This window comes from Megalops cyprinoides, chromosome 17, assembly GCF_013368585.1.
Source record: "Megalops cyprinoides isolate fMegCyp1 chromosome 17, fMegCyp1.pri, whole genome shotgun sequence".
NCBI lineage: Eukaryota > Metazoa > Chordata > Actinopteri > Elopiformes > Megalopidae > Megalops > Megalops cyprinoides.
This window is the reverse complement of record NC_050599.1, coordinates 27,425,255-27,448,951: the sequence shown is the minus strand read 5'-3', so window position 1 is coordinate 27,448,951 and position 23,697 is coordinate 27,425,255. Positions and strand designations below refer to the sequence as shown.

General features: G+C 47.1%; 1 protein-coding gene across 1 annotated transcript in view; it reads right to left on the bottom strand.

The window, feature by feature from the left end:
* The window catches only part of LOC118792166 (disheveled-associated activator of morphogenesis 1-like), a 73,378-nt gene that overhangs the window by 7,633 nt on the left and 42,048 nt on the right, over positions 1-23,697 (bottom strand). The window contains exons 3-19 of the mRNA XM_036549913.1: positions 21,606-21,695; positions 15,058-15,129; positions 13,206-13,300; positions 11,470-11,803; positions 11,015-11,125; positions 10,544-10,647; positions 10,386-10,452; positions 10,167-10,284; positions 9,672-9,810; positions 8,953-9,011; positions 8,285-8,472; positions 7,519-7,839; positions 7,086-7,193; positions 5,863-5,892; positions 4,691-4,788; positions 3,833-3,917; positions 1,226-1,332 (exon numbers count right to left, since the gene is read on the bottom strand). Of these exons, the coding sequence (XP_036405806.1) occupies positions 1,226-1,332; positions 3,833-3,917; positions 4,691-4,788; positions 5,863-5,892; positions 7,086-7,193; positions 7,519-7,839; positions 8,285-8,472; positions 8,953-9,011; positions 9,672-9,810; positions 10,167-10,284; positions 10,386-10,452; positions 10,544-10,647; positions 11,015-11,125; positions 11,470-11,803; positions 13,206-13,300; positions 15,058-15,129; positions 21,606-21,695 (2,126 nt within the window). The remainder of the gene's footprint in view (positions 1-1,225; positions 1,333-3,832; positions 3,918-4,690; positions 4,789-5,862; positions 5,893-7,085; positions 7,194-7,518; positions 7,840-8,284; positions 8,473-8,952; positions 9,012-9,671; positions 9,811-10,166; positions 10,285-10,385; positions 10,453-10,543; positions 10,648-11,014; positions 11,126-11,469; positions 11,804-13,205; positions 13,301-15,057; positions 15,130-21,605; positions 21,696-23,697) is intronic.

Here is a 23,697-nt window from a genome sequence, read left to right as displayed (position 1 = left end):
GCCAGGAGAAATGAAGCACTGCTTAAACATCACTTTCTGTCTAATAAAACGCTCCTACTGACAGATCACCTGTGCTGTGCTTTCTCACAATTCCTGTCAACCCTGGGGAGGTTTAACCAGGAGCACCCAGACTCCGATACCGTAGTTTAGGGAGACAGCATTCAGGACCAAGTCATCAAAGTTGTGTGATTCACTTGAACTGTGTCCTCTCTCACAGGTAACAGGATCAAATAATTGATCAAATGGCATATTTGATTATCGCAGCAAAACCCTCCAAATCTGCACCATCATGACATTTTAATACTGTCCAAGATGACAATCATGACTTTCATTTAACGTACATAATATACAACACCCATAATGCAGCTGGATATTTACTGAAAAATGGAGACATAGCAACTCACTTAAGGCCATGACCCCAGTCCACCTAAGAATCAAACCTACAAACCCTAATAATATGTCTATTCAACAGAGCTACAGTAAGTGCTTAACCTGTATAGCTTCAGCAAATACTTGAAATACACTGGAAGGGGGTTGCATACATACACAAACACATAAGCTTACAGTATAGTGGCATTTTGTAAAGGCTTTCTCGTGCCTATGTGCTTGTGTAACAGTTTGTATACCATTAAGTAATGCTATAATGTAAAGGAACTGAACTGTCTGAGTAGTGTCTCTCTGACAGCGAGTCATGATGTCTCTGGGACAGTGAGTCACCACGTCTGAAAAGCAATGTCTTTGCCAGCAAAGCTGTTTAGCATCTCACAGCTCATTAGAAAGCTTTTGAAAAACAGCAGTAAATAGAAAAAAGGAGCAGATCCTTCCTATCGGCAAAAAGGGGTTGGGCACTTTGCTTACGAGCATCCAACGCCTTATAGTCCATCTGCCCATCTTCCTTAAAATCAATGCAAGCTTTCACATTGCTGCCCCTATGACTACTGTTGGCATGGAGGATATCAAGGATAGAGAAAGACAATGACAACCTGACTGTAGACTGACATTCAACTGGATGTACCAAGAATTTCTTCAATTCCCTAATAAGGCACACGTAGCTGGTATGAGTTTGGCATTTAAACATTTACAGAGACTTAGACTTACAAGGGAGTTTAAAATCAATGTTAAACTCCAGTTGGAGCTGTTGAACGGTTATAGCAGGATGGTTTTTCAGAGAACGTCCCCTGGCCTGTTTGGGCAGGTGTCCCCTCTCCGTGGCGGCGGGGTGTACCTGCTCATCTCGTACAGGAAGCGGTCGGCCTTGGCCATGCGGTCCAGCTCGTGCCGGTGCTCCTCCAGGAGGTCCACGTCACACTTCTCAGGAACGAATTTCAACAGCTGAGGACCAATAAACACACACCCTCTAGTTTCATCCAAACTGCTGCATTTATAAGAACAAAATGAATTACAACAAAAATCAATGGTATGGATCGATTCACACATGCAATCTTTTTGGTCTATAGAGTACCAAGGTGGGTACGTTATCACTGGTTCTTCGCTGGTGTCGGAAGTAAATTCCCTATGGAAAATTACAAGTTCGGATTCATTTCAGGAGCTAGGAATTTCCTGAATTAACCTGTTCGGTGTGAGGATATATTTGGACTCGTCAAATGTTTCGATATTTTCCAAAAAGAAAATAAGATTAGATAAGAGAGTCTTAAGATTTAAGACTTGTAGTTTGTTTTGTAGTTTACTTTTCGAACAACATGTTCAACAGAGCAACGCGGGGGGAACGTCCTGACAAATCAGATACCACCTTCTCATCCGGGCATTCTGGGATCTTCAGTTTAGAAAACTGTTGGCTTTGAACCCGACACAGTAGCAAAGACGATGACAGTTGTAGTAGTAGTTAGCTAGCTAACAAACAACCATAATTGTTATAAAATGGTTCAGTGCTTTGTCCTGGACTGCAGCCATCATACATATGTGAACGACTGCAAATTTTTCAGGTTTCAAAATGCCCCATGGCATAGTTTTACATTATGGAAACCATGAAGGTTATCTCTGTAAGCACACCATCAGAGAGACGTCTATCAGATTTAGCTAACTGAATGCATTTTCACAAGTCGAATGCCCAAATGTACATATGTAAGCAGAATTATCTTTTTGCTTAAACATCAAGGTGTTTCTGACTCTGTAGATATGTCTCAAAGGCTTTGGGCATTTTTCATCATTCAAAATTATGGGCTAACAATCAGTCCACTTAGCAAGCTTGATGGGTGATGATATGGTAACCCGACTTTGCTAGCTAGCTAGCTGGATGGCTATGCTACCTAACGTTACACTGGCCTACACTCACTGACACCCTGTAGGTCTCATCCCTCTTGCTCGCCCTGACCAAACTGGCAATATGGCCCTCAAAAGAAACTGAATTCCTCCACATGCCCTGATTTATAATGGCTTTTGCCCCGCTGAAAACTTCGGGTCTCATCCTTAAAGAAGAGGAGAATATGGCTAAGCAACACCACAGCTGCTAACGATGAGCTTGCTATTGCTGATAGAGATGACTGCAAAGTACGAGCTTGCAAGTTAGCTGCTATAGTGATAGCTGATAGCGATAATTAGCCACACTCTAGCTAGCAAGGCCAGAGAGCGGGAATGAGCTCTGTTGTTCGTGGGAGGTGTAGTTTTTAGCCTGTGGTTGTACTAGCATATAAGATAAAAAATTAAATTACGTAAAATTTAGCTCAAAACAATTAAAATAAACAATATAAGTTGCAAGTTGGGATCACAATATATAATCCGGAAATCGATGGTAAGCCATAAGTACTTCAAAAGTGCATTTTAAAAAATGTCACACACCAGGAGGGCACTAATGAGGTAAACGTCCACAGGCGCTTCCCTGGAAACAAGAAACAACGTTTTGAGGACCCAGTGCCTTATTGTAACATTTCTTAATTGTTACACTGTGTTAGAGAGAGGAGAGTCTTTTGATTGGTTCAGTCAGAGACTGACAGCACACAACAGTTCCACCCATAATGGAGTTAACAAAGACATTCTTGTCAAATCATAAGAAAGATCTATAATGACATAATAACTGCAGGCTGTTTAAAACAAATAAACCCACACAGACTGTGTTTAGCCTTTTTCAATCATCTCCAAGGAAACCAAGTGATTACCTGCTGAGTAACAGCTGTTCCACAGCCAAGAGGACTCCTAGCAGTACCCAGATGCTAACAGCTATAATGATATTCTGGACAGTTTGGGGGCAAGAACTACAATGATTGCCTTTTAATTATGACCCCACTTAAAACAGCCGTGAAAAGGCTTCTGAAATTGAAATTCAGTTCGATTTCTTTCTATATACTTGCTCAACTTTGAGGCTGACCACCCATACATTTGTTGCTTACACGTAACAAGGCGTGGTCCTTTTCACTTGTTAGTAGTTACACTGAAATAGAACTGTGAGGTAAAACAGAAAATGTACACATTGTGCCAGACCTGCATGTAATCTGTGTTATTCACTGGGATCTTTCGTCTGCAGTCTCTCCACACCAGAAAATGGAACGACTAAAGCACAAACATATGGCCTCCTTCATCCAAAGCTAGTGTGTAGTTGCTCAAATATTGCTAGCAGTGTCATGTATTTCTTCACAAGCTGACACAAACCTGCTTGTAGGCAAAACCAAAGATGTTCATCTGTATGGCTGCTCTGGGGTCAGCAGCACATCAGTGGTGGGCAAGACTATCAGCCAAGATAGAGTCAGAGGTAGAGCCAAACAGTCATATTGGATTGCACCAGGCCAGCCTGAGTGGGCCAGAGGAGGTTGAGCTTACGTAGCACTTGGCTCTTCCACAGTCACCCTGGCAAAACCTGGTGGCATTACCCAGGACCCACCTGTTCCAGCATGTCCTTGGGGAGGTCTTCCTGTTCATCCATGGTCAGGATGGCCCTCTTAATCTCCTCATTGGACAGCTTCAGCCTGGAACAGCAGCCACAGCAATTTCACTACTTTACCCCTGGGCTCCCTGCACAAACTGACCGGCAGACTGTCTTGCAGTCTGGGCTTTATGGCTGGCCACCTTGTTGCAGAGGTCCTGTGCGCTGACAGATTAAGCACACAAGGCCTCTGCCCCAAGGCTGAAATCTAAGAAAATACAGGGAAAATACAGGGCCCATTACTGACCAGCACATGACTTTCTCAACTCAAGGGGGACACCTGTTGGTGTGGAGGAACTGCTGCGATCACATAGTGTTTGTTGCATTGCTTTGAATTTCAACAAGCCATACTTTAGAGTCCCTACAATAAGACGCTAGGATTCTGCAGAGCACCATACCAAAGAAGATTTGTTTCTGCTGCATTGTCATTGTGTCCAATCACATGACCTATATAATCTTAAACACTAAGGACACATGAATAAAGTGGACAATTGGACCTTGTTATACTTTGTTTTGTGTCTGCTGCCATGGTAACCAAAAAGGAGACATGCCACAGGCCAGAGGGGAAACCAAGCCAAAATTGTCTCCATCTAAAAAGGTTCAGGATAATTCCAGGCTGAGGCAGACTTTATCAGACGTGAAAACTGACTTCCCTCCAAAAACAAGTGAAAACGATAGCATATATAACCCAGTTCATTCAAATTAATGCCAAGTCTGGAGTGAGACAAGAGGAAGGAAGCCAGAACAGTGAATGAACATGTCTCCACACCTGACAGGAAATGACTTCATGTCTGAGGGACCGGATCCCAGGCTTACCGAGAGAGCAGGATGTTGCAGTTTTGTGCTCGGCGGCCATCAATGACGGACAGCTCCTTGACCTTTTTAGCGCTCAGGGAGTCGTCCTCTGCTTCTTTCTGTGGACAGGACATCCAGGAGAAACTGTCACTACGATTTCTATTTAATAAACACTTTCACATGTTGCATGAATTCTGAGGACATTATGAGTCAGTGTATACACTGCTTTAGCAGAACAGTAACATGTACTTCCATCAATAGCGTTTGAGTGTTCAGGTTGTCGTGTTTAAAGATGTTACAGACTAGAGGGCTGTTTTAATGGATAATAGATGTAATGAAGGAGAATGGATGTAGTGGAATGGATGTGATCAATGGAGAATTGACAGAAAAGGCAGGTTAATGTGGATTTTGAGCAGGTCACACAGCTCTTCAGCTGTCTAAGAGGGCGAAGCTGTCCTCTGCCCTGTGATACATCCACCCCAGGCCTTAAAAACCTGTCCTCTCACGTTGCCCTGATACCAAACATTTACACTTGGCAAGAAGTCACACACAATTAAGGCACTTACAAAACAGGCACACACACACAAAGACGCGGACACAGGGAGAGGCAGGACAGAGAATGGAGAGCTGGAAATGGACGGTGAGCAGGCGGACATAAACTGAGACACACAGGCCTGCTGGGAAATGCCGACCTCTTGAAAGGGTGGGGTGTGTGAGATGAAGTGTGCTTTTATCTGGGGGCCAAACGCGAGACTCTCCCCCCCCACCCCCCCACCCCCGACATCTCAAGCCTTTTATTGTTTCAAGACTCCCTCTGCATGCCAGTGAACCAACAATTATGCACAGAAACATCTTGAAGTTGTAACTAATAAACAGAAACAGCCTGTTCATTAATGTGGTGCTTTCGCAAATCTAGAACACAGGCTTCTTTGGTTGGTCCATATGGCGTAGCTGAACACAGCAGACATTCCTGATACAGCCATAAACAAGGACAGCAAACACAAAGATAGACATGTAGAGACACCCCACAGTGACACCTAAAAATGGCCACCTGAAACTGGATGTGAAAAAGGAGGCCGACCCGGCATTCGTGACATGGAGGTAAAGGAGGACAGCGAACACAAAGACAAACACACACACACACACACACACACATACAGACACACTGGTGACTGAAGTATACGGTCACTCACCTGTTTGTTGTTATTGACCATAAAGAAGTCCTAGAACGCAGGCAAAGGAGCAAGGGAGATGCGGCATTCATTAGAGTGATGGTGCAAATGGTGACACAAGGCCAGTTCAGAGTCGATGACCAGTGAATGCAAATGAGGGTCAATCACATGGGCGAGCAGAGGATCATTGCAGGAAAGGAAGGCAGCTAGTGTGACGTGTGGCCGTGTGGCCACCAACGGGTGCTAATGTTATTATCCTGGGTTTGATGGCGAGCAAGGAGGTAAAGCAACGACAAACCTTTTTCAGTACCACTTCACCACAGTCTGAATCAAGATGAAGATAAAACCGAGCATTTTTTCTATTAAAGTCCTGGCTAGAGTACCACCTCAGGGCCCAACCATTTCCCTCCATTTTTACAGTCTTAAAGCTACAAGTCACAGGCCTAGAAGCCATTAACAAACACATCTGCAAAATTAGTGTACATAAAGTACTGGGTAACTGTGCATGTCAATGGTACAGAAAAAGTTAACCCCCTACAAATGCACAACATCTCTCCCAATAAAGCTCTCTGCGCTAACAGGCAGAAGAGGTTTTACAATTACATCTCTACTGTCACTCTGCAGTTCTGAGAGAGAGAGGACACAATAAAAATCCCTCAAATTGTATGGCATGTGCTATTGGGCACTGGGGAAAAGCACTAAGTGTTCACTAGGGAGAGATCCTGTGAGAGGCTGCGTTACTGGCAGATCACTAGACAAAACAGTTGAGCGTGATTTCTCTACACGATCTCTTCCCTCTACACGAAACGGCAAGGGTCCCCTCTGCAACAGACACTGCCACCCAGAGACGTGCGCTGAGGTATTTGTCAATAATTAGCCTCTCTGTTAAAAAACAGCACAACCACTGCGAAACACGAAAAACATGCTGCTCCATTTAACTGTCAAGTGTGTTATATTTCTGCAAGTGCATTCATGAGGCAGGTGCCCTTTTTTCCGAGTGCATGCATGAGATTGCGGGAGACATGCATTAATGATGCATGAAGCATGAATTACTCTGAATGTAATATGAATGAGTTGCATGCGGCATGCACGGGTTTCACAGAGCAGCACACGTGTAACATGCGTTCTCCAAACATAATGCAGGCATGCATATTAGTGTCATGTCCAAATAGAAAGAGACAGAGGTGGGGGAGGGGGGTTATAAGGTGTTCCCTTGGCATCCAGGGTGTGTACACCCACACTACCTGCTGTCTCTGGTAGGCTGAGAAGGTTTTCTCTATATCCTCCAGATCCAGGATCCTGAATACCCTCACGTCATCCACCTCCGTCCACACTGTGCCCTCCAGCTTGTTCTGCACAGAAACATCACAACAACATCGCAACGCTTGCGTGTCCTCAAAGCCATGGATTCAAAGCCACGTCCAATTAGATGGTTTACACTGTGAATTTTTATCATCAATTCCTTTGTAAGACGTATGAGACCACTGCTCCCTGGAGAAGTTTAGCAGTAGCAGTGTTGTACTGAAGGATGCTGTATTGATTTCCTGCCTGAAACCTCAATCAATGATGGCAGCGGAGACCAGTCAGTCAATGCCAGCCTTAGAGTTGGCTCTACTATGAGGGAGAGGTTGCCTGGGGCCCAGGATATTCTTGACCGCTCAGTGGAACCACACTCACCTCGGAGAGTTTGGCCCAGTTGAATGACTTGAGAGGGTTTGAGGGCTGGGGGATGTTCTTCTTCTTTAGTGCCGGGCCCAGGGGCGCCCCGGGTGGGGGCGGGACCCCTCCGATGGGGGGGCGTCCAGGAGGAGGTGGGGGTCCACCTGGAGGGGGGGGTGGGGGCGGCAGCAGGGGTGCACCGCTGGGGGGCGGGGGTGGAGGGGGCGGCATACCACCGGGTGGTGGAGGAGGAGCAGGAGGAGGGGGAGGAGGTGGTAAGGGGCCACCTGGGGGTCCAGGGGGCAGAGGGGGGCCGCCAGGGATGCCGGTGTTCTGGCGCTGAAAAGGAGAGGCTGAGTCAGCTAAGACATGGTCACCTTAGTCATGGTTAACTTCCACACAGCCAACTGACACAAAGTCAGCTAAAACAGTCAGCTACAGTCAGCTAAGACAGAGTCAGCTAAGATACTGTGAGCTAAGGCAGAACCCAAGGTAACACTAATATATTTCCCCTACTTTAATAAATGCAGGCTCTCAGAGCACTCTGCATACACAGCAGTTTTAACTCCCAGCTGCCTATCTGAATGGCAGGATGAAAGAGGCCTACCCATGACCACCGCAAGCTCACAGCGATGCAAGGCTATTTCTCTTAATGAAGGGGAGGCTCCTTTATCTCTTTCACGAAAAGAAACTGTCAGTTAAGACAGCCATTATAAAGGCTACGCGCTGCAGCACGGGCAGAAAGCAGGGGGGGACTGTGGGACTGCAGGGGGCGTTGACGTACGGTGCTGAGATGGTGCAGCCGGGAGGTCAGCTCGGCCACTTGCTGCTTGGCCAGCTTGTGCTCGCCGCTCTCGCGCTCCAGCTTCTCCTTCATCTTGTTGAGCGTTTGCATCATTTCCTCCTTCTCCTGCGTCTTGGCGTCACACTCGCGCTCCTTCTTCTCCAGCTTCTGCTGCAGCTCGTGGTGCTCTGCACACAGGGCCGACGGGACAGGGCAGTGCGGGGGGGGGGGGGGGTGTCAGGTGTATCCCCCAGGCCCAAAACACACCACAGCACTACATACTAGGCTGTAGGCAGAACATCAAGCCCCTGGGCTGTGTGGCTTGTTCTTGCCGTTAAAGTTCTCATAATCCTAATAAACATACATTCAATTCCTTCTTTATTTTGACAAAGGCCCTTTGTGCTGTTGGGATACCGCCCTGTATCCTGTATCAAAACTCTTACGTTTTAAATGAATGTGTAATAATTATTTTTTAATTAATCTAAGTAATATATAATTAAAATACGGTCAATTATTTTAAATTGATATTTAGAATATGGTTGAATTTCTCAAAATTATCTCAAAATGTAAAGGTCATCAGTGAGGTGCTGATTTCAGAATTATGGGAGTTTTTAAACGGACAGTGCAGATACAGTCTGCAGGCAGAGGGAGAGAGCTGATCCACCCACCTTTCCTCATCTTCTCAGCCTGCTCTTTCCACTGCTTCACCTCATTCTCATTGACCAGCCTGCGTGGGGGGGCGGGGACAGGGAAAGGATCACTCAGTGAGGTGTCAGTCACATAAAACATCACTAAAGGCCAGATCACTGAGACAAAGCTGTTCCCCAGCATAGCAACGGTGACGTGCCACGGCTTTGTGCTCTCCGTCAAAGGTTGCCTATGGCTGATACAGTCAGTAATCTGATATCGGTGACCCACAACAGGGACGTCACTGACGTTTAGATTAATGATAAAGACTGGTGTCATCCAGGGGCATCTCAGGTTCAGGTGGGTGAACACCTAGCTGGAGGGAAGGGCTGGAGACATGACACCTATCACATTGTGATTTGTGTACTAGGGGCTGGGTGCTTTACCAAACTTACGGGAAAAATTGTTCCGAATTTCTTGACCCGCTGGTGTTCCATATAAAGACCTGGTCTGACTTGTGAGCCAGATTTTATTTCTCAATGTCAATTTGAAAAAATAATAATGTAAAAGCACGGAAATCATTTGAAAAATTACATATTGATTATTAAGTACCTGTATATTTGATATACATGTTCCAAAAAATAAAGTGAAAATGAGGAAAATGAGATATAGCTGTGGCTATGCAGGCCAGGCTGTGCCGGTGTGTTCTGCGCCGAACGGACCATGCGGTCCACTTGCGGTCATGGAGGCTGCCACTCACATTCGGACCACATTCTTGACATTGAAGTTCTCCAGTGGCGTGACATCAGGGTCGTGGCCCTTGTCATTCTGCAGGACCATCTGTTGCACAATGCGGTCGAGGAGGAGCCAGTACTGCATAGTGTTCCCGCCTCGCTTATCTGGAGGGGCAGGACCGGTGTCAAGGTCACAACAAGAGAGAAAACTCTACCAAGTAATGGGAATTATACCCAGGAGAGGGGACCTTAAACGGGTGAGGACAGCTTGTAATCTGTAGCAACACCGTGACGCATCCCAACAACCAGGCTGCAAAACTGCCCCCAGGAGATTATACAAGCCAAGTCCTCCTAACCCAGAGTGAGAGCCACAGTTCTTAAGTCTGAAATATAATACAATGCTCTCCAAATGAGGTCATTCTGCGAAGCTACATTAGCTATGCTTGACACATTTTGCTAAGCTACATAATGCATAAATGGTATTAATAGGAGCAGGAAATACAATCTCAGGAAGTACTCACATGGCATGAGGAGACAGTGGTGCAGGATGGAGATGAAGTGTGGGTATGCGTCTGTGTGGTTCATCTTCTTCCGGATGAGGTCGAACAGCTGGGTGGCACTTTTAGTGTCTACGTGCACCTGAGGCAGACCAAAGAGGACAGCTGGATCAGGTCACATGGTTTCGCTATGTGTTTTTAGGCGAGAGAAAGGACGCAAAGGCAATCGAGGGCACGACTTACCGCATCAAATCGTTTGGACAACGTCAGCTCGTCCTCGTTCCTCAGCATTTCAAAGTAATCTAAATGGCTGCAAAACAAGGAGCACAGTCAGCCAGAGACAAACGGACGATGCGGGACTCATGGCTACAGTGGACGCAGAGCATGGCGTTGTGCCTCACCGGTCCAGCGTGGAGTTGTCATGGGACCTCAGTTTGTCAATGACAGGCTGGATCCCCAACATGAGGAACTCGTATCGCAGGTGTACGCGAAACTCCAGGCTCGTCTGCGATCAAACACGAAGGATGCATGTTACACAGCATTATATCTTTCATTACTAACAAGAGTTTCACAATAAAGTAAAAGCATCACAGTCAAAAAACATAATATAAAATCAATATTCATGCAATTGATATATCAATATGTATTATGAACATACATAGCATATTTTTAAACAAACAAAACATATTCCTGATATTTCAAATGTCGTATTTTATCATTGGCACATATTACTTTTTGACAAGAAGAGACAAAAATAGACTCATTTAAAAAGGTGGGCTGTCAGACAACTGGGTAGAGCTACAAAATGGTGGACCAGAGAGGGTGGGGCTACAAGGAGGTGGAGACACAAGAAATGGGGGATAAATACTAACCTCTCCAGCTCCTTGACTGAGCACAGCGTTAATGAAGGACATGATGGCCGTGTTGAGGTTGACTTCATCCCTGTACCGCCCCGTGCTCCGGTCTAGGTCATTCAGCAGGGTCTGGGGACAAGGGCAGTCACCACAGTTTCGGCGGGTCAGTCAGACCCAACACATTCCATTCGCAAGTCAGGCTCTAACAGTCTAAGCTTCCTTTTGAGGGACAGTTTGCAAATGTACAGCCTCTACGTCCAAATAAATCATAGAATGTAAAGATGGATCACAAACCCAGATGTCATTTACTAAAAACAAAATTGCTCATGCCCCTGCCTACATCATTAAAGGAGGCATTTATTTTCACAATGGCTGGGTTTCAATTACACCTTTCAGCAAGGAGTCGTAAGCTCAATACCGCTCTAAACAAGGAAATGGGGGCGAGTCCTGTGTGTTTCGGGGGAGGGGGGCACCTGGAAGCGCGTCCTCTCGCAGGCGAACCTCTGGTAGTGCAGCATGGCCTCCAGGACCTTGCGGTGGCCACCGGGCACCAGACACACGGCGCCCAGGATCTCCAGCACGGCCACCTTGGTCTTGACGTTGTCAGTGGCCAGGCTCTGAGCGATGGTGTTGATGCTCTCAGGGTGCGCCAGCACATGGGCGCGGCCCTGCGAGTTGTTCATCAGCGCCTTGATGCAGCCAATGAGCGACGTGTGGATCTGCGACTCGGTCGTCTCGTAGTCCATGGACTTCAGGAAGTTCAGGATGCAGGTGAGGCCGTCCAGGTCAATGAACCGGGTCACAAACCTGGGAGGGGGGAAATCAGAAAAAAAATCAGGAAGAGTGAAAATACTGCCTCACAAGTAGCTCACTGGTCAAAGCGTTCGCGACACTACTGCCCAGGTCAAATTTGATCATGTCTCCAGCTGATGATGACCGGGAGCCCAAGGTAGCAGAAACAGATTGCCTTTGTTCCACTGGGCATAAATGGGTGGGTAGGTCTGCCAGGGGTTTGTCCATCTCACACCAGACACCCCCATGGGTCAGTCCATCTACAGTCTCCCTGTATAAAGCTGCGAATGAAGTGTCCTCCACTGACTAACATGAGCAAGCTTGGCATGGACTGCAAGGCTTAAAACCAGCAACACTTGACATCACATGTTTCAGAGTAGAGCACGATTGTCTATGCTCTCACGGATTGTTACCGGGGTTTGTAGCAATGAGCGGCACCTCTGTGATACAGTTGGGTATTCCAGATTAGGAGGAAAAAGGGGAAACACCATTGTTCATTCAAAATTTGTTAAAAAAAGAGTAAAATAAAGAGTAAGAAAGAGTGAAAACAATAAGGAAAAGAAAGGAACACATACAGCAAGGAGGAGTAACGAAGGGAACGCATAAAGGAGGAGTAAAGGAAATGGCTTGGATTCCATACAGCCGAAGAAGAAAAAGGACACTCTACTTTTACTTGTCACTGGGGCCTCATCCATGGGAACTCAGCAGGTAGTGAAAAAAGTCCCCTCAATGACAGAGTGACCTGACCCACACTGCAGGGATGACCCCACACAGGCATGGGGACCTGACCTTTGACACGCCAGGTGGGGCTAGGTGCCTCATGACCCTCCACAGTGTGATGGGAGTCAGTGGGAAAGCACCATGTAATGACTTAAGGAATGTTTAAAGGGGAGACACTGGCCAGTTCTTTCGTGAGAGGACTGAGCTTCCCAAACATCCCATCACTTCGTGTTATTTCAATGTTTAAAAAAATGTCATGGGTATAATGCCCACACCTAGGATAACAGTGTCCACTACGACCTCTGTGCTCAGGGATGATCAGTAAATAAAATACAAGCTGTGAGAGAGAAAGACAAAGAAACTGAGAGCAGGGCATTTCATAACCTGCATGCCAGCCCATGAGCAGTAACATTGAGTGCCAAGGCTTACAAACACACCTGTGTGCAATCACGACACCGACAAACAATATGTCATGGCATCACACATGAGTTGGAGCAGTGGGGCTTTCCCTGATTTAATGACCACACTCACACCCTTCAAAGTGAACTGATTTTGGTTGGAAGCCAATCAGCATTCAAAGGTGGGTCTTATGGCCCAATTCGGAGTGCTCAGTGCTGGTTAGCCTGAGAAGCTAATGCTAGCCAGCCAAATGGACCCCCAACAAGGGGAATCCCGTGATGTGGCCTGGATGTGGTACCTCATTGGCTGTGTCCGCAGAGCAGTCTTCAGGCTCTCGATGGTCTTGTTCCTCTCTTCCTCATCCTCCTTCTCCAGAGCCAGGAGTGTCTTCCTCTGTAGGTAAGAAAACACGTGCTCCTTTCAGACAGCCCTCCACAAAGACCACCATAACCACAGCTCACCATAGTGAATCACTGGCAAAACACAAACTACAACCTACGACTGATGTGAATAGAATTTTGCACATAATTATGCTTAATTTATGAGGACATGAAGGCTTTTAAAACTATTTCTCTGCTTTTTCCCCTTTAGGCAACCCCAAATTTTGGAACTGCCAATTGTACACTAACTTATCACTAGCTATATGCCAATTTTGCCTTACTGCAAAAGGAAATGCACCTATGCAGGAGCACTAAAACGAGATGAATACAATCCAGTACACTGTAATGTAGCCAACAGCCGTTTTTCACACTACAAATCACACAACGCACTGCAGCAGAGTGGGCATTCATTGGTGGATAGCCACTACTCCGCTGATGTCATATGGGCAACTCGCAGTTGCCTGGCAAATTGCAGCATGCCTGACAGCAGTGAAATAAGGAAACCCTGGCCAACATACCCACCCCTATATCCTCGGAGGAACAAAGCTCTAGGCTTCATGTTATTGTCGACTGGTCACATAGCCAGGATTGAACCCAAGCCGTGGAGCTCAGCTTGCACTCAACACGAGCAACTTAACCGCTGTGTCTGAAGAATCTACATTCCTGTTTTAATTTTTGCCTATTAGATATATGAAACTCAGCACAGCTGACAGCAGTGTTCTGTGCCCCATCTAGACGCAATGTGAGAGTTTAAGAATCTGCTTTATTTGACCCAGAGAGCTCATCTTTCTTTCACAGAGAGGACTTCTGTACACAAAGGACAGGGTGGCTGAGCACTTATTAGCTGCGAGTCTGGATTCAGACATCAGGTGTGTCTGTGACATTTGGAACAGGGAGAAGGAACAGTGAGTCTTGCGCATGCCCTTCACTGTTGTACCCTCCACAGCGAGGACTGAGTGACCTAAAAAATATTGTGCTCTCCATAGAGGCAAGGCCTCATTATGACAAGGCCAGCTTGAACCTTCACAAGGAGCACACACAAAATTAACACACACTAACCAACCTCCCAAATATGCATAACAATACTAACAATACTACTACTTCGACTGCTGATATAATAATTCATATAAATGATCATTCATTACTTGTGCTATTGCTATTGATAATATTACTACTAATAATCAACTTATGTAGCACCTTTCAAGGATTTTAAAGTATTTTTAGAGGTGGAGGAGGAGTGACTCACTTTAGCTACTGCTGGTGCAGCACTAATGCGTGCACTCCACTTCCCGCACATCGGCTAAGGTGGAGAGGCAGGGATTTATTAAGCCAATTAACCTGGGGGATGATTCGCGGGCAAGGGTGAGACTGCCAGATGGGGCCTTTGTCCAGGAAATGTGTTGCTGTTATTTTAGCCCTGGCTAGAAATGGGAGCTACATTTCTATGGTTTTTATTCGTTACAGATGCATGTGCTAAGTGCTCAGCTGTAATAACCCACCAGCAGAGCTGCCCACAGCAAAGCCTTCCTGGGGTTTGACAGTAAAGTGGATTAGTCTAATTCCGATTACCATTTTCCCCTTACTCGGTTTAATGAGCCAATTAACATGTGCAAGGAAATGCTCGTGACACAGGAGAGATGACAAAATGGCTGATGGGGCAGAACAGGCCACACAGAACAGCCTGGGCTGGGCGTTCCCTGGAGTAGCCAGTGTAGGACCCACCTGGGGGAACAGCTCACAGGCACCGCTATGACCAGGATTGATACTCACGGCAGCCATGGAGTTCAGCTGGTCAATGTAGTAATCGGGCCAACTGGTTGCTCCTTTGTTCTCCTCTTGCTCCTGGAAACCAATCGGATTTGGAGAACTCAGAGAGGGGTGGGGACTCTGGGTTGTTCTGAAGGTCTCGTTAAGCAGTGAGTGAGAAAAACATACACAAAAAGTTGCCATGCTTGCTCGACAGCCCTCCCATCCTCTGACCATCAAATGCTAGGCCATTATTCTTGAAAGAGAGGGTAAAAAGCAACTCTTTCCAACAAAGGACAGGCTGTCAACAGCAGGGATGGGGCAGAGTAGGGAAGGATGAGAAAAACTCCTGGGAGATGATAATAAAGGAGACATATTTGTAGAGACCCACCTGGAATTGTTCCCAAAAACCCATCTATCAGAGACCTCTAAAAGGGCCATCTATTAAGGCACTTGTGAAATCACTTTCTCTGGCTTCATGCCTTGTTTTCTGGGTCATCCTCGGCTTTGTGGTGATTTCTCTTTTGGTTTTACCCATAGACTGATTGAGGCCTGGAGGTCACTGCCCAATGAGCTCAGCATTTACATTCCAGACAGAAAGCATCAGTGAGGCAGGGTCAAACCATGGCGAGCTCTACAGCTCTTGCGTTCCATGAGGGGCGACAGCATTAAAAAGGCATTTCCTAAACACAACATGAAACAACTGCACCTTTTCAACAACCCATTAATCATTAGCGTATGAGGGGCCTCATGGGGAGACAGTCTGTTTAACTTACACAGTACTCATGTACACACAAACACACTACTCACATGCACACACACACAAAACTCTCACTCACATAAACACACACACACACACACGCACATGAAAACTCACATACACACACTACTTTTGTACACACACGCACAAGCATGCTCACACACCCACACACAGACACACACAGTAGCATGCTCACACACCCACACACAGACACACACATAAGCATGCTCACACACACACACACACACAGGACCAGGAGAGGATGAGATACAGTATCTCAGGAGCAGTCTTGACAGAAACGCAGGCGCGAGTGAAAATAGGCCAGCAGCACAGATAAGGCCTCCATCTTATCTTCCAGCAGCAGCTCAGAGGAGCAGAGAGGAGACACACAGCCCCCAGATTCCATCTGGCGGAATGCAGACAGCAGAAAATCCAGAGGCTGGGGACACTCTTTGGAGATCCACAAATAAACACTCAATTCCGATCATAGATTCTGTGCGTTGTTCTCTGATGCACTATGACCCAAAGGGGCCGCCAGACTCATCACTCAGAAGCAAAATCTTCAATTTGAGAAAATGTGAAGACTCACTTTCTGAAGGCAGGCGTGCTCACATACTTTCATATGCTTGGACCAGCAGGCCCCTATGCAAATGTTGCAGTTTATCAAACAAAGTAAGTCTGGGTCTAATTCTGGATCTGGATTCAGGCAAATCCAAAGGCCAGCTAACACTGGTGCTTCCTGTGGTCTGTATTAGAAAAGCTGACCCTGGGCCAGCAAGTGTCAGGCAAGCGGGGGGGGTAAGCTCTGTGACATTAAGACAGTACCAGCTGCAATTATTACAATAAGCAACTGCAATAAAACAGATTGCAATTATCAGGTGTGCATTTAGAAAGAGTCTAATTATAGAGTCCACTATGTTTCTCTGTGAGACAAGGCTTGTGTTGCCTGTGATGAATCTGTCCAGCTGTCAGAGGGAGGGCCGACCAAGGTGGAGGAGAGATTGATTTTCCGTAGTGTGATGTCAGCTGCTGTGCTAACTAAAAGCTGAGGCCAGAAGCAAACATTCAGGCCGTTAGCAATAGGTCGTTAGCGGGTGAGTCATTCCTTCAGCTCCACAGAAGTGAAGCTTTGTTTTTTCATGAAGAGTCTAGTAGTTTATTCAGGGAGCCCTGAAACATGACAGCTCCTGGAACTGGAGGGGGTGTGGTGTGGTGTGGTGTGGTGTGGTGTGGTGTGGTGTGGTGTGGTGTGGTGTGGTGTGGTGTGGTGTGGTGTGGTGTGGTGTGGTGTGGTGTGGTGTGGTGTGGTGTGGGTGTGTGTGTGTGTGTGTGTGTGTGTGTGTGTGTGTGTGTGTGTGTGTGTGTGTGTGTGTGTGTGTGTGTGTGTGTGTGTGTGGTGTGTGTGTGTGTGTGTGTGTGTGGTGTGTGTGGTGTGTCTCGGAGGTAGCAATGCCTTGGGGGGACAGAGAGATGCGTCTGTGCCCGCTGTGGGACAGCCCAATATGAAAGCTGCACCTGTGATCGGAGGCTTTCCTGTTTATGTTGGAAGACCACAGAGCCACCACCCTTTGCCCCTACCACCCACCCCACACCATTTGCTCCTCCCAGGAATTTGCAGGTCTGAGGTCTGAGGGGAGCCATGCTAAAAGCATTTGGGTACAGGCCAGAATCACTGCAGACAGAAGGCCAGAGTCACTGCAGGGAATGGCCCAGAGTCACCGCACAGAGAAGGCCAGAGTCACCGCAGGGAATCGGTCAGAGTCACTGCAGACAGAAGGCCAGAGTCACCGCAGGGAATCGGTCAGAGTCACTGCAGACAGAAGGCCAGAGTCACCGCAGGGAATCGGTCAGAGTCACTGCAGAGAGAAGGCCAGAGTCACTAGAGAGTCTGTGTTCCTGCCACCACGAACGGTACTAACCCCTAGCAGGACAGCAGCGTTCCAAACTAACATGCTCAACCCTCTCTGACTGCACTCAGAAATGAGTCATACAGTATATCGAACCTTTAGTGGACACACTAATGTTATAATAATCATGCATTCGCTTAGCCGACAGACTTTTCAAGGGCAATTTACCTAACCTGCTCTTTTTAAATGTTATCCACAAATACAGCTGAATATTTGCCCAACGAAATCTGGGTTAAGTACCTCACTCAAGAGTGTAACCACAGTGCCCCCACCTAAGAGGTGAGGTCATAAGCTTTTGGTCTGCTGTCCACTTCACTAAGTGACCAGGAGCTTACACAGCCAGCTCTTGCAAGCTCCTCCAAACGCACTGCGATACCCTGCAGCTCAGAGAGGAAACCGGGTCAGAATCCAGGGTAACTTCTGCTTTCCCTCCCTTTTTCAGGTGGATAAAAAGAGAGCTTTGTCATGGGAGCAAATCAAATCATATTTAGCCCCCCCCCCCCCGATGAAAAGCTGGATTTAGACGCAGGAGTGAAATGTCTCCCGTCCTTTTTTCATGCTGTGTTTTCCAGGCCCGGCCAGCAGGCCAGAAAGAGAGAGGACACCTCAGAGGGAGGCCTGCTGGAGACGGTCTGAGCTGACCGGAGTAGAGCTAATACTCAGCTCACTCACTGGTTGGGTATAGGTTGGGTAATTTCAGTTAGCATTTGCTATATTTTTTAACGTTAAATCACGGTTTCCTCAAAGCTAAAATTAGCTAGAATTTTTCCAATCTAGTGTTCTAATCGCACCGGTTTTAACATACGCGCTAAACGGCAAATCACACCGGTGCAACCATATGTGCGAAAGGGTTAAAGTATACTTAAATATATAAACATAAATAAATACAAAACATTTAGCAAATTTACATAACAAATTCACATAATAAATTATTGTTTTTGGGTTAGGTTTTATTTAACACTAAATAACAGTTACAGTACTGTAACATAGAACTGTACACATCCTGTCCCCGTACTATTGCCAATACTTACTATATGTACTTTTGTACGTCGCTTTGGATAAAAGTGTCTGCTAAATAAATAAATGTAAATGTAAATGTAAGGGTACTAGAGGGCAAATATTTCAATCGACAGTGCTCAAGCATTTAAGTGGCACCGAAATGAAGGACCGAAATCTGCATTGCGCTTCAGTCGGATAGATGCCAGTTGTATAGAAACCGGTGCCATATTGGCACGGGGTTTCAGTACCAGACGCTACTCATTGGTCCCCACCAAAGCAAAAAAAAACACGCATAAAGGGTGAGATTTACAGTCCCGGGGCCACCGACGGTGGTGGAAAATGCATCTGCGTGCACCTTCCCCACCCTGCTCACCAAACGTGATTCCCAAACGTCGTCCCCCCATCCCTCAGGACACCCCCTCTCTTGCTGGCTGCAGAACAGCCTAATGCTGGGCTGACGGCCTGGAGCTGACCCCTGCCCAGAGGCAGATTCAGACACCCTTAGGGGAGGAATGTCAGAAATGCATCAGACTACAGGGACTCCGCCCCCTCAAACGAGATGCCTGATTGGTTAACACTCTTTGGGGCCAAGAGGGGTGGATGTGTGAGTATGGGTGGGGTCCCGCCTAGAGGTTGCAAGTGCTAAAGCTGCATGGGCTTTGGATTGTGCTGGTTTAGATCCAGTCACCATCCATTGTCATGAGATCTTCGTCGTACCCCGATTCCAGCAGTCCTGGAGCAAAAATGTGTTTATCTGCGCATGGGAGGTAGCGGCGTTCAGAGGAGGCCCAGCAGAAGGAGGGCGGACAGTACTGTCTCTCTGAGGTCACGGGAGCTGAAGCTACCCTGGGATTTATGGTGGTTCAGGGAGAGGACGGGAGGGGTGATAGATGTTGATTTGTACAGACAGGTCACCCCGGGGCCTGATTAGTGATCCAAGGGTCGCATCCGAGGACATGAGACAAGGGCCAAAGAGTCGAGGCTTGGGGTTGGGGTGGGGAATGGGGGCGGACGTCTCAGTAGGGGAGGTTAGAGTTACGGTGACGATGAGGTCAACAGTCATAACCACGCGTGAAATGTTGCAAGGAGCTGTCAGCTCCCCGTACTCCCAGCGTGAAAGAGAAAACCCCTTTCATTCCCCATAGATATACACACACACACACACACACACACACAGTTACCTTCTCTCTCACCCAGCTCCCAAAAACCAACTCTCTTTCCCCACATGGAGAACTCTCTGTGAATTCCTACACATAACTACAGTAGCTGCACCTCATTCACTCCTGTGACAGAACGAGCAGCTTAATCCTGAAAAATTTCCTTGCTGTGAATAGAAGGATCCAACTTATGTTTTGGTCAGAGAGGGCATGTGTTGTCACCCACGGCCTTCTGGCTGACCTCCTGGTCTTCTGCATCACTACTGCCAAAAACTAACATGGAACTCATCATGAAATATCTGCTCACCTGCACAAGCAGCATCCACACTACAACCGCTGAAACAGGTCCCGTTAGACCAAACAAAGCTGCAACACTTTGTGGCACATCTGGGTCTGCTGAGCTAGTGGTCCACCTACAGTGGGCTGGATTGAGTCAACTGGCACCATGCCTTTCAAGGACTTTTCAAGTGCCGCACCTGTGGTGAGAAGTGGGCCATTACACTGTCACCTGTTACAGAACCTGTCTGGGGGGCAGTGCTTAGATGTGCCCCATGCTGATAGGTCCACACCAACTCTGCAGTCCACTGCGCAGTTTGGTGCAGTCATGAGCTGATTTCAGCAGATCTGATTTGCACATGAGATTGATAACCACTGACAAACATACACTACATGGACAAAAGTATTTGGCCACACCTGTTTTTCAGGGTTTGGGCTAGGCCCCTTATCTCCAGTGAAGGGCATTCTTAATTCTTCAGCATACCAAGACATTTTGGACAATGCTATGCTTCCAACTGCCAACTTTGTGGCAAGAGTTTGGGGAAGGCCCTTTTCTATTCCAACATGACTGTGCCCCAGTGAACAAAGCAAGGACTATAAAGACATGGTTTGATGAGTTCGGTGTGGAAGAACTTGACTGGCCTGCACAGAGCCCTGACCTCAACCCCATCGATTACCTTTGGGATGGACTGGAATGGAGATTGCGAGCCAGGCCTTCTCGTCCAACATCAGTGCCTGACCTCATAAATGCTCTACAGAATGAATGGGCACAAATTCCCACAAAAACACTCCAAAATCTTGTGGAAAGCCTTCCAAGAAGAGTGGAAGCTGTTATAACTGCAAAAGGGGGACCAACTCCATATTAAAGTATATGTATTTGAATACAATGTCATTACAATGTAATGGTCAGGCGTCTGAATACTTTTGTCCATATAGTGTATCTTAGTGGGTCTAACCCTACTCTGCAGTCAGCTTTGTAAGCTAAAGCAATGATGCTGATAAATGATAAATGTCTCTATCTTGAATTGGATTGAAATTGGAACGGAGGCATGCTGGTAATGCAGGCTGGTCTATTCATTGAGAGATGTGGACACTGAGGCACTGATGAATGAGATGGCTTCCAGGAAACGCATTCATTAAATAAAGTGATTCTCTGCTATTAGGTGCAGTGAGCCCAGGATGGATGGCTGAATGAGGCAGTGCTGGGAGATCACAGCGAGGAGCTTCTGAGATTGGCCTGCGAGACCGGCCTGTGCATGTCAGGTTCTGGGAAACCATATCTCACTCACACAGGCATCCATTCCAGCCCTCCACATACACACTCAAGACACGTACTCAAAAAGAGAAACACACGCTCAGACAGAAACAGACACATATGCACACACGCATGCACGCGCACACACACACACACACACACACAGACTGTCTCCTCTGCATCACTCCTGCAGGTATGGTACTTATGCACATTCTTACCTTCTTCTTACTGCAATAAATCTGCCACTTCTTTTCAGTAGGGAGCCCAAACATGGCCTCCCTGTGCTTCTCCGTGAGGTCCAGCTCATCCTGGCAGGAGAAAGAGGAGCAACAAGTCAGGGACCACATCTCAGACTGATTCAGATCCACCCAAATAACAGTCTAATTCCCCTCCGCTACATTTCCATCTATCTAAATAACAGTCCAACACAAAGAACCTACAGAGCACGAATGTTCAACAGCATAATTTGAGTGTAATATTACTAAAAAGGTTTAAATATAGAAGTGTTGTACTTGATTACAAACTTCACAAAAATAGAAAAACACTACATGCTGACTGAGTAAGTCAAATACCAACTAGTCCGCTCATGCATTATTTCACTTTAGAGCATGGTCATCACGAAAGGTGTTGTGACACCTGACATCGAACTGGTGAGCAAGACTGCTTTTGGCGAATCGGCAGACCAGAACAGCCCGCCTCTCTATGGCTGTGTGCCCCGAGACCCAGGCCCCTGGTAACGCTGTCCTGGCATCACACCAGCAGGGCGGCCTTTTTTCAGGCTGGACAGCGAAAGAGCCACGGATGGAATCGCCAGATCAATACCTGTTAGCGTTGCGTAATACGCTCCGCATTCCTGGGCTGTCCCCCCCTGGTCAAACGCAACCCAGATGTCTGGGTGCAAAGATCACAGCTTCATGTGCAACTTATTAAGGGCGGCCTACACACCCTTCTCCCCGCCCTGCCCCTGCCATGCTCTCCAAAAAGAGGAAATTAAAACAAATTATGACCCTCAGAGCAGAGGGTGCAACATCAGAAAACCTTGCCATCATGCACCAGTCAAACCAAAGCAAAAACGCGTTGAAGGCGCATAGAGTCCCTATTTTTTGGTCCTGCGTCTTTCGGTAACCCTCTGCTAAGGTTAGAGAGTTTAACAGTATGAGACAGGCAGGCCTGTAGAAGCCGGAGTCATTTGTGTGTGACCTCCTCTGACCCCCAGCCTCCCCCCTCAGCTTGAGGCACCACCATCTGCCTCATTATGCATTGAATGTTCTTGCACGCTAATTTTCGTGCAGTGTAAAAGCGGTAGAGCCCCGTGTTAGAGCCCCACATTTCCACAGCCGGTGCTTGCCCCTCGTGCCTCTTCCTGGCATGTGTCCAAGGCTATGGTGCCGCTCCAGACTGTCTGCATCCTATTTCCACACTACGATGATGGACACATCCCTGGCTGCAGAGGAAGTGGCACCATTTCACATCCTGTCCCCTGGCTTTCTCACTCCTCTCATTAGCCTGCATTCAAAGGGGGTGTGAGGGAAACCTGCATGGTCAGCATATGCCCGCATCCTTCCTCCCTGTGACACACGCATACACGCGCGCACATACATACACACACACACACACGTATATATACATGCACATACATATATACACGCACATACACATGCACATACATATATACACGCACATACACATGCACATACACATACGTGTATACACACACTCATGCTACCATTCAGAAATATGCATTCTACTGTATCCCATAGTGACACCAGGTCCAGCTGGATTTCAACAGAGGACACCCCCCCCGCTCACCCCTCCCGGCCAAAGTGGTGTCCAACTAACACTGATCTCCTCATGCAAGCAAGCTTCTGACAGCAACATCCTCTCCCTGAAAGCACCACTGGCTTCCAACACACCAACACAATCATGTCCCTAAACTCCCCAAGCTCTACAAGCTCTACAGATCACCCCTCACCACCCCCGCTCTCTGGATCAACCTCCCTACACTGTCTCCTGTCCTGTGAGAGTATCCCTCCAGTGTTTCCTTCGATGAGAGGGTCAGGCAGAGCAAGTGGTTTTACTCAAACTGGACATCCTGTGGAATCCACCACCCCCCACTCTAACAACCCCACCTGCTCCCAACATTCAGACAGACAACATCAAGGAGCAGAATTTAAACAATAGGCAAAGGAGAACATAAACTATTGAATCCTGGCATCACCTCCAGCCAAAAAGCGCTACATGAAATCGCCCCAAAGTCTACTGGTCACATCTTCATTTGAGAGGCCTGGGGGCGGCAGGCTTTCCCCAACA